General features: G+C 46.6%; 1 protein-coding gene and 1 long non-coding RNA gene across 4 annotated transcripts in view; one reads left to right on the top strand and one right to left on the bottom strand.

The window, feature by feature from the left end:
• Positions 1-215: 215 nt before the first annotated feature.
• On the bottom strand, positions 216-17,417 carry ZNF518B (zinc finger protein 518B). 3 transcript variants are annotated; one of them, XM_023636869.2, is made up of 2 exons: positions 17,280-17,417; positions 216-6,824 (listed from the first exon to the last, which is right to left on the bottom strand). In XM_023636869.2, the coding sequence occupies exon 2, from the start codon at positions 6,622-6,624 to the stop codon at positions 3,385-3,387; it is 3,240 nt and encodes a 1,079-aa protein (XP_023492637.1). In that variant the 5' UTR covers positions 6,625-6,824; positions 17,280-17,417; the 3' UTR covers positions 216-3,384. The 3 variants fall into 3 exon arrangements, with proteins under 3 accessions (XP_023492637.1, XP_070117851.1, NP_001243907.1); XM_070261750.1 differs by lacking the exon at positions 17,280-17,417 and adding an exon at positions 16,791-17,053; NM_001256978.1 differs by lacking the exon at positions 17,280-17,417 and having other exon boundaries at positions 3,385-6,609.
• LOC138923521 (uncharacterized) overlaps positions 17,416-18,221 on the top strand; it is a 61,952-nt gene continuing 61,146 nt past the window's right edge. The window contains exon 1 of the long non-coding RNA XR_011437217.1: positions 17,416-17,670. This is a non-coding gene — a long non-coding RNA (uncharacterized lncRNA). The remainder of the gene's footprint in view (positions 17,671-18,221) is intronic.

The following is an 18,221-nucleotide window of genomic DNA, read 5'->3' as shown; positions in this document are numbered from 1 at the left end:
CTGTGAATTGACGCCAAAGCAAAACAAGGTAACTTGGCCTCGTTTCAGGGTGCGCGTGCTTGACCAGCAGTGCACCTGACTCCGCACACACTGTGGAATTCAAAGCCCCCGTGTTGTGCAGAAGGAAGCCTTCATGTGGCTCAGAAACGCATTACGCAAGATAGGCTGGGTAATACACAGCCGCCTTGCTTAACATTTGAAATCAAAGGGCAGAGAACATTTTACAGTTGCTTTATTTAACAAAATGTACGCCAACTTCTATATCTATGTACAAACGTGTTTCAAAACCAGAGCAGCAGACTCACAAACTGTTAACGCAGGACTTAGAATAATGCTTAAAACACGTTACGCAATGTTTTGTTTTCTGCTCATACTGATTTACAGATTCAAAAGTTCTTCCAAAGGCCGAGCAGCATCACGTCTTCCTTGTCTGGGATGGCTTACAAGGTACGTCCTAAAGCAAGATGGAGGGAGCCTGTGAGGGTTAACACTGTGTTCAGCTTACTTCAACAAACAGCACTTGGCCCATTACAGGGGCTCACAAAAGGTTTGGGGCTGGGGATAAAAATTTGAGTAAAATATAATCTATTAGAGTAGAGTATACTTTGAGTGATTTAAAAAAAATTTTCACTCTGTCATATCAAGATCATCTCATTTCTGATCTCCGAAAGAAAATCTACTTTAAAGAATAAGTTTAAAATGATTTTAGAAGTCCTATTAGTAAATTCTTGTGAGTAGAGGTCCTTCACAAAGTAAGGAGTTCACCAATACTCAACACGGCTCTGCCCTACCTTCTCCAGTCTTGTTAGAAATGACATGCTCACTTTACGACATTCATCTACATGTTAACAGGCCATTTTCAAAGTCCTTTATATAGGGGAGACAGTCACTTTTTGCTTTTTCATTTTTTTACAACTTTCAGGAGCCCTCTTAATTCCTTAAAAAGTACTGTAGTTCTGAAAATCTCCAAAAGCTGAGCTACATTTTCTACTCACAAAATTTAGCTCCATCCAAGTACACAAGCTGAGTTTTAGGTAATACTTGAAAAATAGTTGAGGCTGCAAAGTGTAAATATTTCACGTTGACACTTAACACTCTGGCCTGATTCGTGGTCATCTTCCCTGAAAGGTCATGGTCTACCCTTTCAGGAAAGAAGCTACTAAGCAGTGAGGTATAGGAGGAGAAAAAAATAAAAATCACAGCCTTTTCTTCTCCTCTTCTCAACATCTTAGGAGCCTTCCTTCATGCTGGAGGGGTAAAATCTACACAGGGATACAACTTGAGAAGGCTCTCCTTTACGTAGTGAAGTGGTACCCAAGGTCCATTTCCCAAAAGCACCAACCAGAAACGCACTGGGACTGAATATGTAATGAAACGATCCACAGGGTTTCTACTCCATTTGTTCATATAAATGAGACCCATCACTTACTGTGCTTTCATTTGCTAAAAATGAGACCAGACCATTATAAAAATGTACTTTCAAAATAATTTCTTTCTAGAATATAAAAAGTTTTATATTTTTCCAGCCCACGTAATTTCGTTATAAAATAGGAAATCAGAAAATTGACTACTGCAGTTTTCATATGGTAAAAAATATTTATGTGTACATACACATATATACACATAAAAAAATCCAAGTTTTAAATTTCAATAAAAATTAACCAATTAATCAACTTAACGATCATGTATGGAATTACACATAACAAATGTTGATTATCTGTAATGAGAACCAACTACGAAGAAGAATTAGGATCCCACCTATCAGAGGATAACCTAAGACTTTGCCACGGTGGGCAAGAAAATCAGGAAGTCTCCAACGGACTCCCCTACACAATAGAAATCGCGCTGCCGTCTGTTTCCAGCGTGACAGCCGCCAGCTTCCTTCGCGCACTAATCACCTCCCCAAGGGAGGCGCAGCCTTCCAGAGAGGAAGCCGGGCGCCCGTGGCTGCGCCATCGCGGCCTGCAGGCGGGGCGCCGGGCTGCGCGGGAGCCGAGGCCGGGCCTCTCCCCCAGCGCCCGGCGCGGGGACCGCTCGCCCTCCCGCGCCCGAAGGCGCCGCGGAGCAGCAGCAGCCCCGACGGCCGCTGGCGCAGGGGAGCGGGAGCATCCCCCGAGGGGCAGCCTAGGGAAGGCGGGCAACCGGGGAGCTCGGCGGGCCGAGGACTTAGGGGCAGAGGGCTACCGTCAAGGAAGCCCAGGGACAGGGTTCCTGTACCCTAAACAGAGATGGAGGATGTCCCCGCTTTGTTGATTCTGTCTCTGGTTTTAGTATTTTCATGAGGGAACACCTAAGGGGCCTCAAGGGCACAAAGGGAAAGGGCGGGAGCAGAGGCAGGGCACGGAGCAGGAGGGCCTGCTCGGCAGGCCTGGGAGCAGCGTCCGGGCCCAGAGGGGCGAGGGCGGCTCCCAGTGAGGACGGCTGGCGCGCCGATGCCCCACTTCCTTCGCAGTCTCCCCTTGAACTGCCTTCCTAAGGTTTCTGTCTGTTGTGAGAAGCCTGTTTGTTCACACTGGAAACTGGTTACTTACTTCATATTTGCGAGGGTGCTAAGGGCAAACAGGAGACTCAATTTTATCTATTTTGCCTCTGTGACCGCCTCTTTTTTGCAAAAAGGCACATTCCCTCCCCAGTTGTCATAAATCAAGATGTTTAAAAAGAAAGCAAAAGCTCGAAAATGTTTTCTTTCTTCCCTTAACACCTGCTGTACCTGAAGCAGTGCGTTCAGGCAAAGCCTTGGAATCATTCTCTATGACGGCCGACCAACGCACAACTCTCTGTGCTCTAGACGACGCGTGCGAGTCTCAGAGTGGGCGAGGGATCCAAGAGAATGGCCACTTCTCTATCCCCAAATTTAAGTTAACTATTAAGGTAGAAAATATAATTTCCATTAGGTACCAAATATTCAGGAGACATGTTAATGCAAAACAAACAAAAAAAGTGGATGTGCACACCAAGACATGGGTTCACTCCTTCAGTAGTATTTTCCTATATGAAGAGCATGTGTCAAACTCTCTAAACTTGGCCCTCTGCATGGAACAGAAAAGACTTGTATCTACTCACAAAAAGGGTGCTAAACGAAGAAAAGTCTCAGATCCTACTAGAAATCTGTTGAAAGTTTCACTTCTTCCCTCCAGGAAAATGCATGTACATCAATTTGTGCGCACTATGTCAGGAGCTTCGAAGACCTTCCAAGTCCAGTCATGTCTCTCAGGTCAAGACTCCTGGCTCTCAACATTCCTTCAAGGGGTCTGAGGAATTAGCGATCCTCCTATTCCTACAACCTGTGTTTCTCCTATTAAGTCAGGGAGGAAAAAAAAAAAATCCAAACCAGAATTAACTAAAAGTAAGAAAAACAATTTGCTTCGAAGACCAATTTTTAACTTATTTGCCCTTGGAGGAAAGAACATCCCAGTCTCTAGTGGCTTCTATCAAATGCCGCTGGCCGTGGCTCATCCACTCTTCCTGGTCTTCATACAGCCGTCCGCAGAACCAGCACTTAAATATACACTGTGCCGAGTCGTCAGGCAACGAATCCACCACCTGGTAGTTGTTTCTATGAACTTTTTTAAGTTTCATTTTCAACATCATTTGCCTTTTTATTTGACTGGCTTCCTCCGCGTTCTGGTAGGTCAGCCGAACATGATGCCGTCTGATGCCTAACTGACACCTAGTCCTCTCAGACAAGACAACTTTGAGGACGTTGCCTTTGTACTTGTTTATTACCTTCATCACATTGGTCACTTCCGGCGAGTCAACGTCAGGGTGGTTTAACACAATGACAGGCTGGTTCCGCCGGGGGCATTTAATCAACTGGTCTGGTTTGGCTGCTATCAGTCGAAGTTGTCTTGCCACCTGAAAAATGGAAGGATCCTTGAGACAGCGGCTGGGATCAGCCTGAATTTTGCTTCTCTTCTTGGATGAGTTTACTTGTTTGGTTTTATTTTTACTTATAGGAAGACTTCTGGAAAGCAGTTTCCCGTGCTTGCTCAATTCACTGCTTCCTGGTGGTCTGTGCAGGGGTCCGAGTTTTCTAGGGGTGGTGCTGCAAGTAGCACTCTCTTTTCTTGGTTTAGGCCGAACAGATGTGTCAAGATTTTGGGACATGTCAATTGGCCCACTTTCACTTGTCAAAGGCTTTAAGTCTGAGTGTGTCTGTTTCACTGGGCAGAACGGAAGAGGTTTTGTTAACTGTGTCTTACTGCAGGGGATGCTGACAGGTGCTTCACAGGTAGCCTCGATGATGTGGGCATCCTCTGAGGAATTAAGAACCCTCAAGACAGCCCCTTTGGGGATCAGGACTGGAGTAGCAACGTGAGCCTTCCTGGCTACTCTGCTTTCAGTTTCCCCATTGCTGCCTTCTACAAACTGTGGATATATTTGCTGATGAGCAAGTTGTCCATTAAGGCCACAGTCATTCTGAGGTTTTTGGAGAGTGTCTGTGGAATAGTCAGTGCCACTAAATGACACATTAATGTTTTGAATATCTTCAGGGTTAGCTTTCGAAGTTACCTTTGATGTCTGCCCTGCAGAACGACGATGCATACTATTTGCAGCCAAAGATGAAGGCTTGCCACAGGATTCAATTAACTGAGCTATCTTTCTGCGCAAGAGTTCAATTGACTTTATTTTGGATGTTGAACTATTCCACTTAACGCCCTCAGGGACATTTTCAGATCCAGAGCTCAAAGAAAATACTGAAGAGATGATTGGGCCTTCAAAAGAGTCATTAGTCCTTTCAGAATTCTTTAGTTCCAAAGGTTTATCCCCAGGCTGTTGAGACCTGGTTCTGTCTTCTCCTGTTATGTTTATGTGTAAATACTCACTTTTATGTGGAGAGGACAGCTGGCCTATGTTTGAAACTGCCTTCTGTTCCTCTGTCTGGCTGTCTTTCAACCTCCTATTAGATGGAACCATTTTTACAGGAATACTGATCTCGCTTCTAGATTCCAAGTCAGTTTGACTCATGGGCAATAAATTCTTTTCTCCAGAGAAAGAAATGGCTGCAGGCGATGCAGCAGGAGGAAATAGATGCTGTGAGTCACTGTGCACATTTCTTCCATCTTCGGTAAAAGAAACTGCAGCTTTGTATGGAAACGGGTTTGGTGCAGTTCCAAGACCACATAAAACACTGTTTTTTGCTACAGATGATGGAGAATGACCTTTTAAGGCAAGAGAAGGAAGCGGAGTTCTATGTGGATACATGTTACTTTTTTTCTGCAAATTCTCCACAGTCTTAGAGCTGAGAAGGGACTCTCCATAGTTGTGCACACCAGAATTTGACATGAAGAAGTCATAAGAGCTTACCCATTTCACATTTTTAAGTTGCTTCTGAGCCGATGATTGAAGATTACCTGCAAGTTTTCCGACGCTCCCCTCAATCATTAGTGACTTTGTTTGTTCCACAGAAACCATTTTCTCCCGTTCATTTGGACCCTTTTTAGTCATATGCTCAGAGTTCCCTCCATCGGGCCCACCAGGTTCAAGGCAATTATTTTCTTCCAGAGGAAAGAGCTTCAGGACGAGCTGCTGTGTTCCATTGACAACTTTCACATCTATCAGCTGGGCTAAACAGTTTGCAGGGACGACAAGCTCCGCTGGGGCCACAACTGTCAGTGGCATTCCTGGCTGTACGGGCTCCTGCGAGGGGGACAACACTTCCACCTCCACACTCCTGTTCTCAAACAGACTGACTTCGTTTGGCTCCGACAGGGGCGCTTTATTTGGAACACACACCACATCTTTTTGGTATTCCCTTGATTCAGGTAACAACATGATGTTGTGCATTTTGTCTCTGTTTGCGTGGAGGGAGAACCTTGAGAGTTGATCTGACAACTTATTTTGGAAGGTAGTCCTTGGGTGGGAAGCTTTTCCGAGCTCTGGGTTTTGTTTGGATGTGCTGATTCTCTTGGGCTCCAGCTTGGCCACAGTTCTGGGCGGCCGTTTTCCGCCAGCCCTCTCGTGTACTCTCTTCCTGTGTTTGACAATATAATCATTTCTAATAGCACCGTAGTCACAGTACTCACACTGATAGGGGAATATGCCTGTATGTTTCACCAAGTGCCTCTGAAACTCTCCTTTTGTGTAGGAAATGTAGCTGCAGTGAGAACAGATGAACTTAATCTCCTCATGTTGAAGCGTGTGCTTTTTGTACTGCAGAGGGTCCTTGGTGGAAAATCGACATTTATCACAATAGTATTTGCCTGGCTTAAAGTTCCTTACCTTAAATTTGTTACTGACGGAACTGGCAATGGTTTCAGTTTTATTTCCTACATGGGCAGCACTGGGATTACTGTTCACAAAATGAAATTGGGGAGGAGCCACGCCCAGGTTGCATTTGAAGCAAACGTATCTGTCTTCCTTCTGGCTTTGCCCAGTACCCTTTTTCAAATCCTGAAGAGGGATTTTGTGAACACTTTTGCATTTTACACATGTAGCAATGGTCATCATGGCAGCCTCTGCCTCTGAGCCTTGATACAAAAGAGTCTGAGCTTCCTGTCTATCTGGTCGAGTTGCTCTGTTAGCATTAGGCTGTTTGGGTGACATGGTCAAGGAATTAGGTCCATCATTCACTTGTGGAGTATATAATTGCTGTCCAATATCCTTCATCTTCTTTATTTGCATTTCTAAGAAGAGTCCATTGAAATGCAGAAAGATTTCACATGATAAGATCCTTAGGAGGCATCCTTCAATATACTTTGTGATTAGGAGAGAAGCAGCTACTTCCTGGGAGCAGACTTAATTATCTTTTCTTATATGCCACCAGAGTAGGTACATAATCCCAAAATATAGTTGTTTCCAATTCTCTGATATTCCAGGCAACACTAAAGGGGAAAAAAGAAATCACAGAGCATGATTAATAGGTGAACTTAAGGTTTAGCTAAGCTGTCTCCAAACGTACTCTACATTTCAATGACCTTGGGAATTTTATGCTAAATCTCGACTTATCTTAGACACAACTTGATAGTAATACATAACAAAAGAGCTGGGAAATAACAAGCCTAATCTTCAGACTCAGTCTCCTGAAACTCATTGCTTTGGATCAAACATAAACACAGGTCTACCAGGAGCGAGGAGATCACGGCAGTCATTCAGAGCAGCTGTCCGTCAGTGAAAAGTTATTTTCAAATGTCGCTGGGAGCATCCTAGCAGTTTCCCAGGTATAACTTCACATTGACCTCTCTAAAGCCGTGTAGAGGAGGTTGCTATCCGCTTCTAAATGCAAGTTATCAAGTGGTGGAGCCAGGGCTTCGGCTCAGGTGTCCAATGCTTCTACATTGCAGCTGATTATCTGCCTGGATGGAACTCACCGCAAAAGCTCCACCTGCTTTCACAAGTGGTAAGCAGCCAATAATTTACTGACGACACTAGGCAGACAAATCCTTACTCCTTCAACATCTTATTAAGCATCTACCATGTGCCGGCACTGGTCTAAGTCCTGCAGGGCAGGGACCAGAAGCAAATCAGTCTCTGGTTTGCTCTACCCCCTCATGGGGTATAAAGAGGGGCACTAGGGTGTATATCTGTGATGAGGTTGGAAGGTCGGGGCACGGAGGTGTGGATCGTCAAGAAAGGCCTCCCCATCAGCTGACATTTGAGCAGAGCCCTGGCGCAGCCAGGGAACAGGCACTGAGGCTTCTGGGAGAGGGTGCTTGACCAGGGAGAGGGCGAAGTCTGTGGGAAGCTGGCCTGAGCACAAGAGGAACAGCAAGAGGCTCGCAGCAACACCAGCCTCCAGCTGCTGCGAGGACGGGCGCCTGTGAGGGTGAAGTGATGGCGGCAGGAGACCCAGCGAGATGGTGGCAGCAGAGGTGCAAATGTTTTCCAGAGCAATACCACGATATGAATAAACACAGTGACTAATTTTTATACAAAAATCGATAATTATCTTTAAATCATGTTCTTTTTTCAGAATACACAGAACTAGAGGCCAAACAAAAATGATTCTAGTTTGGGATCTGCTAAAAGCCTTTCTTTTATGACCTTAAAAAACCACTTAACCCTTTTGAGCCGCCATTTTTCCATCTGGCAGTCAGAATCAAGGACACTTCTCCAACCTCTCCCACAGTGCGACGACCGTGGCTGAAACATTAAGGAGCATAAGAGAACACTTTTGAAGTTTTCAAGTGCTTCTCTAAGTGTCAAGAGGCACACAGGCGCACGGGGCAAGTGTGTGCCCAACGGTGGGCAGCAGTGAGGAGAATCCGCAGCTGCCTCCTGCACACTGCAACAGGCCAGGAGCCGCGCAAAGTCAGTCTGAAAGGCTGATCTGGGGGAGCAGAAGGTCTCTGCAGGGTCGGGAGAAACAATTACTGCATATTCAGATCTAGCATAAAACCCGTCCGTTAAAAGCATTTTCGGAAAGCACCATAAGAACATACCATATTTGATACCCAGCTTTATTTTCTTTTGCAGTGTTGTCTTTCTCTATTTTGCTGCTTCCTTCCAAAAGCAGTTCCCAGCATGCGATCAAGCCCTGGCGGCAGCAAGAGACTCAATCAGACTTGCCCTACCTTAAGCATATATGTGACACTTAGACATCAAGCTGGCAAAGGCCTGGGGAGTTGCAAGGCGCTATGCCCTCAATGCTCAAAGACGTGCCTCTGCAAGGAAACTGCAAATAGGAGAGGACATGTGAATGCCTCGTACTGGCAAACAGGCAAGGGCAAAGACAAGGACTTGTATTTTCCACTGCACTCCTGGTATGTACAACAGGTAGGACTTTCAGAGGAGTCGCCAGTAGAAGTTGATGCACACTTTATTTTCCAGACTTGTAAACTGGCTTCAGTGAAGGGAGACAGAAGTGACACTCAGAACTTCTGCTACTAATCAAATGACCTCAAGCAAGCCAGCCGTTTGCGTCTGCTTGCTCACCTAGATGATTTCTAGGTCCAGTCTGACAGTGCCGATCCCTGAAATCAGACTTTTTATCACCTAAGAATGCTACTCTCATCAACATTCTCATCCCGTTAAGAGAGAGGAAGCAGTGGCTGCAACCGGAACCCAAGCAAACCTCTGGCCCAAAGAACGCAGAGGCTGAGAAGGGGCTGCAAAGGGATCTGGTCCAGTGGTTCCCAAATCCAGAGAAGCATCAGAATTACAGCTAACACAGACATTCCGGGGTTTCATCCCAAAGCGAGTGAAGCCAGATCTCGGTGGGAAGAGGGACGGGAAAGAGACATTTGCAGTTTGTAAAGGCACTCCATGTAATTCTGATGAAAAGCCAGTATGAGAAATCCTTGGCTGAAACTTCCAGCAACATTTACATCCTTTAAAACATCTTCACCAGTTGATCATGCAATTGGTGCTGTAATAATGCCATAAACAGAACATTGCCTCTCTCTCTAGGCAGCTCATTTTATTTTCACATAGTCCTCACTGTCAAGAATTTACCCTTACATGCAACTGAAACTAGCCTCCTCGTAATTTTCTTTCTTATATCCTGACTCTGGAGCTACAAACAACTTCTCTTGATACAGCAGTCATTCATCTGCAAACCTCTTCTCTCATCTAGTTCTTAGTTCTCATTCTATTCAAAAGATTTCTAAACTAGTCAATCTATACATCTCTGGTCTCATCTAACAACCTCATAATCCTACTAGTTAGAGGGAGAGAAAGGGGCAGGGGAGAAGAAGAAAAAGAGGAGGGGAAAAAAAGAAAAAAAAAAAGAAAAGAAAGGGAAGGAAGGAAGGGAGGGAGGTAGAGAGGGAGAAAGAAAAAGAGAAAGAAAGAAGACAGAAAGAGAGGAGAGGAAAGAAAAGAAGAAAGTAACTTACTTGCCTGGCACAACTTGATTACCAACTCTTTCAACATAAGACCTTACACATTAATCCTAAGAAATTCTCAAATGAATCATGTGACAAGAGTTCTCTATTTGAAGAATCAACCAAACCAGGACTCCATTTGTGCATTTTCAGTTTTCAGGCACCTTTCCCAGCCTCCAGGATTCTTCAAAAGATCACAGGAGGCAGTTTTGCCATTTTCTCTCTAAGTCCTTTTAAAACTTGGTGGTGTCATTTCTCCTAAAACTAAAGACTTGAAATCTAAGAGACTGGACAATAAGATCATGTACACTAGCAAGAAGTGGAGAGTATGCTGATGGAGGAAAGTCCCTAAAGAATTAACCAAGCCAGCCACAGGGCCTGAGGAACGCAGGGGCCTCCGGGAGGTGCTCCTGAGAACCATCCCAGCAGTTATCTGAATTAAGAATCCAGAGGAGCAACTGCCAGTATAAAGCGTGAGCCTGTGATTAGAAAATACAATTTAACGGGGGGGCAAGACATCTAGGCCATGACTGAATTACGCTGCCTGTTGGAAAGGATCTTGGCTTCTAAACCCTCCTCAAAATAATGAAATGTTTTTACATTGGCACTTCCCTCAGTCCAGGTGAAAAGATGTCAGGCTTCTTTAAAACAAGCAAAGTTCTCTTTGGCCTCTGCAACTTGTGTGGCTAGTGCTGGGGGAAAAGATTTCAGATGTAACACCCCAAAAAAGAGATAAATGGACACAGTAACATGACACTGGTATTCACAGGGGGACAACGCCTGAGGCCACAGGAGGCACACCTGAGCAACAGGCTCCTGAGCCCCTGTTCCTTCTATGTGCCTTCCTCTATCTGGCTCACATTCAGGTACAACCACCGAAGAAGCTGGGCCCTCTCGGCAAATTACTCCCCAGTGGACTGATGACCAACGATTATATAAAAACACTGAAGATGAGGGCTGTGCGTGTGCCTGACGCTGAGAGGCACTCAGTGAGTCACTAACATTGGCGTCGGTGTTCACCTGCCTTCCACACTCGCAAGACCTGTTACAAAACCTCTGCATTCAACCTCCTAGGACTAGAAACACAGTTTTAGATGACTTAGGAGCGTTCTCAAAAACACAGAAAATATTTAGTATTATTAACTTTTCATACAATAAATAAGATGGCCATTTAATATTAAGTTGCCTGCTTTTCAACAGCATATAGTGAGCTTCCTAATGCAGAATCACCTATAGCAGCAGCCAAAGACGACGGCCGATATGCGGAAGAGAAGCGGCACAGTATGTTCAAATGTGCTCCCCTAGGCTGTCACACCTTTCCCTGGGGAAGCACAGCATTTGCTGCTGGCAGCTTTTCTTTTGTCTTTGAGCTTACCTGCCCTAGTTTCTTAAAGATTTATTATGGAGAAATAGGGGAAAAAATACTGAGTTTGTTAAAAACCAGTTCAGTGACATTGAGGGCTAGAAAAACCATGAAGGATTGCCTAAGTCCTTATAAAGAGGAAGCATTTGACTTCCAAATACTGGAAATGTCAAATGTTCAACAGAATTAGAAAAGAAATCAGTGGTAAAATAGTGTTTAAAACTATAGGTTCTGGAATCAGATTACAGGTTTTAATTCCCAGTCCTGTCACTTTCCAGGTATGTGACCTGGGGCAACTGTCCCATCCTTCAACTGTAAAATAGAGACAGTAATAGTACCTACCACACAGGGTAGTCATGAGGATTAAATGTGAAAATGTGACTAGAAGTGCTTAGATAAGTTATTCACACATCAAGGCGTTAAAATATTTTCCATTTTTTAAAGAAGAAAACAGAAGAAATGATGCCAATCACATAAATAGTCAAAGAGGCTAAAACGAAGCTTTCTTAGCTGCCTGGCAATTGCTCCCAGAATACACACTGAATCTCATTGTTAAAATTTTAGTTATACTTGCTTGGTTGTACAGCCTAAAAGATAATTTACCTCTGGGGCAAAACCATCCACTTAGACTAACTGGCCAAGTGGCGGACAGGTGCTTATAATCACCATGGAAAAGATGCTTCATCTACAAGAGTCCTCGTACACCTTAGGTTTATGTACAGGCTGGTTCCTGAACTACCTTTTCTTCTGCAAGCCCAGCTCAACTGTGAAATATCCCTGTAGCAGGTAGCAGATGAAGGTGTTTCCAGGCCAGACCTGAGTGTGAAAACTAAGAAAAGCGGCTGGCTAACTCATCACATGCCTGCTGCATGGATCACACGCTGTCCTGCTCAGGAGAGAGGCCCCCAAACTCAGTCAGTGTTAGCTGACTGACTGCATCCTTGTTGGACAGAGAAGCACATTTAGGAAGCTCTTTCCAGAAGCCCTTTCATTGTGGCTTCTACCACATCCACTGCAAGAACAGGGCTGGAGCTGCTGTAGCCATGAAGAGCAATGGGAATGGAGCTGGAAGGTGTGCAGTCCAAACTCCCATTCTGTCCCTTATTTCCTGGGTCCTTAGGCAAGTGATTTCTCTCTATTCACTGACAGGAGAGGAATCAGGCTTTAATATCATCAAACTTAGAGGGTAATCAGGAGAAGCAACCTAGAAAATGTACACAGAGCAGTTTGCCCGGTGGCACAGGCACTCAAAAACTGTCTCTGTTCTTTTTGTCTATTTAGCCCTGGCAAAGGCTAGTCTAACAAATGTTTACCAGTAACCCAAATTTTAAAACATTCTACCCCAAAGTGCCTAGCAGCATGTAAACACGTAATACCTGATCAGAAAAAAAGTCCAACATTAGGTACGTAAACTGCTAATATTTCCCCAGCAGGATGGTATTTAGCAAGAAACTGTTGCCTCACTTGGCAAGAACTTTTTCAGACCATTTATTACAAAGAATCAGAATTGAACTGAATGGTAAATAGATCTAAACAAGGAAAAACATCAATTAAGTATTATTTTCTTTTTGCCAAACTACTTTGCACTTAGAAAGGACCAAATTGCAAACTGATGGCCATCTTAATGACAAAAAAAAATACTTCCACATGTTGTTGAAAGATGTCCGACCTCTGGGGTCCTACATTTCCTTCTGTGTCCGAGTGGATCACGTGGGGCACAAGACGGGGCAAGAAGGCTGGACAAGAGAGCCCTGTTCTGATTCCTCTGCTTTCCAGGTGAAAAGTGTAACAGAGTCAAAAGAGCAATGACTTTGGGACATCGTGAACAAGGTTCAAAACCCAGGGTTTTGACTTAATAGCTGTGTGATTCTGGACTTGTTCACCTCTCTGAGCCTGAGTTTTCTCATTTGTAAAATGAGAATAATGCCTAATTTACATGGCTGATGTGAGGAAAAGGTATATGCAGATAGCAGTGACCTTGTGCTTGGCAAACAGTACATGTTTCGTCAAGAAATGAGTCGAAGTATTTTTGTAAGACTCTTTCATATGTGGAAGAGTCCCGTAATCTCCAGAGAAGCAGAAACTCTTAGCTTAACAAAGAGCCGGATGAGATAAAGGTCCAAGGCAGCACAAGTTCCAGGGCTGGAGGCAAGGCTGTTCTTCCTCACCCCCTGGCTGCAAAGGAGTTATTTTGGGATACTTGAGGCTGTTGAGCACGTCAATTGAGACTACGGCAGAAAACAAGGAAGTTCTTATACAGGATGTTTTTTAACAGCTTGAGAGAAAACCTTTCAAGAGAAAAGACTATGACCAGTGCTAGAGTTCTTCAAGTCTAAAACTTATAGTTCTGCATATGGGGAAAAAAATGTTAATTGGCAAATATGCTCTTGTTAGTGTTAAAAAACATACAAGGTAAAAAGTAGGTAGTATTACAAGCAGTATTACAAAATTCTGTTATTAAGCACAGCGAGTGACTTCAGGTCTTTAAAGGTGATACAAATGAAGGACACATAAATTTTTGTATTTCCCTTTTTTTGCATTAAAGAAAAACTAACATTTTGTAGAAGAAATAGATTGAGTTTAATAGAAAGTATAATCAAACACAGAAGAAATTATGTCCCACTAAACTGGTGATTCTTAACTTTGCCTGCATTAGGGTGATCAATTTGTCATATGCCCAGGACTTTTAACTTATTTTTTAAAAAGGTTCCTGGGATGGTTGGTCACCCTACTGCACAGCAAAATTACCTGGGCAGCTTTAGAAGTAATGATGTCTGGGCCCCAGTGTGTGTGTGTGTGTGTGTGTGTGTGTGTGTGTGTGTGTGAGTGAGAGAGAGAGAGAGAGAGAGAGAGAGAGAGAGAGAGAGGGAGGGAGGGAGGGAGGGAGGGAGGGAGAGGGAGAGGGAGGGGGAGGGAGAGGGAGAGAGAGGGAGAGTCAGGAGTTTTGAAAGCGTCCTAGGTGATTCTAACACGCAGCCAATGTTGAGTACCACCTGACGTTACAGGTGCACAGCGTGCAGAAACTCAAGAACAGTACCAACATTCTTGTGCAATCCTTTAAAATACCTAACTCACTCTCGGGTGCCGGGAGGTGGGGCAAGGCCACTGCCTTGAACTGTAATGGGGTGATTAGGCAAGGGGACTCTGAGTCCTGCCTTTGCTTAGCCATTTGACCTTGGAAATATCATCACTGATGCTCTCTGTGTCAGTGTAAAGTGTGTAACTTCGCAGATTCTGGGAAACTTAACGTTCCTGGACAAGTGCCTGGCCCGGCGCGGTGTGAGAACGAGGAGCAGAGCCAGGGCTGTTTCACCCCACACCTGCTGTGGGCTGCCGTCTTTAAGGAGGGGAATAGGAGATGCAGAGAAGTAAATGGGTGGTTTCAGCAAGGCAGTAAATGTGTGCTCAGGACATTCTTGGTGGCTAGCCAGTGAGCTAGCTCAATTCTGGAGCACTGTGGCCCAAGTCAGGTGGAAGGGGGGCCTGCAGAAGCGGATTCATACATTACCTCGAGACTCCTCAAAGGACATCTTCATTATCTGCTTCTGGTAAGATAACAAATCTGGAGAAGTTATGTGGCTTTTCCAAGGTCACAGGGCTGGTCAGCTGGTGTCTCATCTAAATTCTGTTTTTTGCCAGCCCACTGTGTGAGGCTGTGAACTGAAGTCACAGTCAGCATCTGCTGCCACTTGGGCACTGTTCTTACTTCCTGTCTGGAGCTGTCGAGCTGCAGATGGGAGTCAAAAACATGGCAAGTCCCATGGGCTCTTCCTTCTCTTCCAGGCCTTCTCTTCTCAGGCCCCAAGTCCCATCCGGTCTCAACATCAGGCCCTGGTGTAGGCTTCTACAATCAGAACCTGGGGAGGCGGCAAGGCACCACACACAGCGCCCTGCAACAGAAGCCAGACTTGGGTTTAAGTCCTGGGCCTGTGTAACCCTCCTTGGTTTCTCCAGGCCCTTTTCTTCTAGAAAATAAGAGGAATAAGCCCCAAAAGTGCTTCTCAAGCAGGAGAGTGTGGCAAAAGCACATAGGGAGCTTAAAAAGGAAAAAAAGGTTTCCCAGGACTCAGGTGACCTAATGACTCAGACTGCCCTTTTCCTGGGGTGGGTTCAGGCACGTGGTTTAAAATCCTTCCCAGGTGATTCTGACGCCTCCTCACCCCCCACCCCATGATGAGAATGTCTGGAGTAAATGGTCTCCAGACACTTTCACTCCAAGGATGGATCTTGGAAATGGCAGTTGGCTGAGTTTGCATACGTGAACAAAGAAAATGCAGTCTGTGCAAGGCAGCTGGAGAACAATCAAGACTGGGAAAATCTCAGTGGTGAGGACCTTGTTTATCACAGTCAACAGCAGAGGGCTTGGCCACAGAAGGCACTCAATACATATTAGTTGAATGAATGAGTCAATGAATGAAAGAAATGCCAGCCTTCATGGCGACAATAATAAAAATGTTCTTTGTTCTTCCTCTTGCACAAAAACTGGCCCAGATCCCCTTACGTAAAAAGCAAATAGAGTATGAGAGATGCAGTTTTTCAAAAATTGCCATTGCATATTTAAAAATCTACATTAGTTTGGTATAATACATCAGGAAGGAGGCCCAATATAAATAACGTCCTCCTTTGTCTGTTTTCAAAATGCACTTGGAATGAATGTTATCAGCATGACAAAACTGGATACATACAAGCGTTATTTCTCAAGAATATATTGGATCCAAGATAAAAAAAACTCTAAAAAATGCATTGTAGGTTAAGATAACATTGACGTACAATTTTAAAAGCAGAAACATTCTACTCAAAGACTATATGACATTGGTTTCTAAACAACCATTTGTGTACACACATCACAGGCTGGGTTGAACTTTGCATACAAGACTCAGACAGAGATAAAGAGATACATTCCTTTTTTCTCTCTCTGCTCTTCTATGGGAAAGTACTGCAAGCTCCTGGAGACAGCGGTTTGTCTTACTCTTGGTGACTTCAGTTCTAAATTTATAGGATAATGTTTAAGGGTTCTAACACAACATTACAGTTCAGCTGTGTAGATTTTTATTTTTAAGAAGGACAAGTGCTCAGTATTTTACTTTTTATTCTTTAATGTTAGGTTGATAAATTGTTCATTACCCCAGTTTTTAAAGTCAGGGGTATCTTAATGGGATACATTAAATACCCAACGTACACAGAGGGACTTAAATGTTTTCTTTCATTCTCTCCTTCAGCTTTCCCTTTCTGGTTAAGAAATAGTCATTCTTTTGCAACCTGCGTTGTTTCCCAAGCCTTAAACTGCCCAACAACCCCAAGGCGACAAGATAAAAGGGCAGGCTGAGATAGGGAAGTCCCACAAAAAGTGACATCAGCATTTGGAACAAGGCAAACCTTCAACATCTCCCCTCCCCAGGAAAAGATGCACAGGTCCTCGACGGACAAGCCCATCGCTGGACACACGCTCCCAAACCCCCAAGGAAAGACAATGCCAGTCTGGTTTTCAAGTTTATTGTTGGCACACTCACACCGATGGTACACATCATCCGAGGCGAGTCCACATCTAACAGCGTGGGTGCTGGGAAGGGAAGACGCGGGCACAATGGGATGGCGTCCTGGCCCCTCGAGGGACCGCGGGGGTTTCTTCTAACTACTGACAATCAGACCACGTCAACGCTTACCTCCGAGGCCCGCAGGAGGCTTTAAAAATGGCCTCCTGACGACACTTCCTGCTCGGAGCCGACCGGTAGAAATCCTCCCAGGAGATGCATCATTTAAAACGCCGGGGGCGGGCAGAGGAGGCCGGGCCGGCGGCTCCGCAGCCCCGAGGCCCCGCCGAGGGTCCCGCCGGCGCGTTCGGGGCGAGGCTGCGGGGTCGCGGCGGCACAAAGGCGGGCTGGCGGGCGCCCGGACCTACCCCGCCGCCCCCGGGGTCTGGGCTCCCCCGCCCCGCGGCCCGCCGCCCCCGCCCCGCAGGCCCCCCCACCCCCCCGCCCGTCACCCCTCTCCCGCGCCCAGTCCGCGGCCGGCTCGCCCGGGGCCTGCTCGCCACGACGCCGGCCGGCGGCTCGGGCACGCGGGGCCGCGGGCCGTACACCCGACCCGCCCGCCCGGCGCGGCACCCCGCGCCCGGCCCCGCCTGCCCCGCGCCCTCCTGCTCAGCCACTCACCGGCCCGGCGGTCCCGTCCCGGGAAGCGGCGCCGCACCGCCCGCCGCAGGCCGCCGCCGCCGCCGCGCCCGCGGTAGGTCCCTACTCGGGGGCGGAGCCGGCGCCGCGCCTGCGCAGGGCGACGCGGCTGGAGCGCGGCCGGCGCCCGGGTCCCTAAGGCGGCGCCCTCCCCCGCCGCGCCGCGGTGCCGGTTCCCGTCCGCGGCGCCCGACCTCCGCGCTCAGCCTCGCTGCCCGCCAGCCCCGGGCGCCTCCCTGCGCCAGGAGAGCCCAGTCGGCTTCCAGGGCCGGCCCAGCGGAGCGTTCGGGGGCGCCCGCTAGGTGCCCTGCCCGGGCCGAGCGGAGGGCGCATTTGCCCTCTGCCCTCGTGGAGCTTGACGTTGCAGTAGCGGGTGAGTGCGTGAAGGCCCGAGAAAAAGAGCTCAGGGCTGCAGCCTCCAAATTCTTCCTCTTTTGAGAGCTGCAGTGCATGAGAGATGGCCTTGAAGTCCCGGGTTCTGGTCCCGCCTCTCCTCACGCCTGTCCATCCTAGCGACGGGACCTTGGGCGAGGAAGTCCCCTGACCTCTCTGAGTCTCAGTGCTTTCATTCCTAAAGGTGGGGAAGATGAGACCTGAAGCCCAGAAACTCATCCGTCACTTAGGTGGTTGTGAGGGTCGAACGAGACGATGACTGTGGGAGAGTCTGGAGACGATGTGAGCTCGTGTAATTGCCAGCGTTTTTTCCTGCTGCTTGGACTCCAATGGCACTTTCTGGGAACCTCTCGCCACCCCCCCACCCACATGCGCACTTCTGACCTTCCAGAAAGAAGATGTATCTAGAATAGACTGAGGAAAGAAGGGCAGCGGACTGCTAGAGCCGGCATAATCGGTGACTCAGTCGCTGCTCCCTACAAAATAAAATTGCTCCCTAGTTCGGGCAGATCGTGGCAGGGTGGAGCGTCC

The sequence above is a fragment of the Equus caballus genome, chromosome 3, assembly GCF_041296265.1.
Source record: "Equus caballus isolate H_3958 breed thoroughbred chromosome 3, TB-T2T, whole genome shotgun sequence".
NCBI lineage: Eukaryota > Metazoa > Chordata > Mammalia > Perissodactyla > Equidae > Equus > Equus caballus.
The sequence above is the reverse complement of the archived record's forward strand: the minus strand, read 5'-3'. Positions and strand labels throughout refer to the sequence as shown.

Coding starts and splice junctions, on each gene's coding strand:
- ZNF518B (XM_023636869.2), bottom strand. CDS start 6,624: ATGCAAATAAAGAAGATGAAGGATATTGGACAGCAATTATATACTCCA.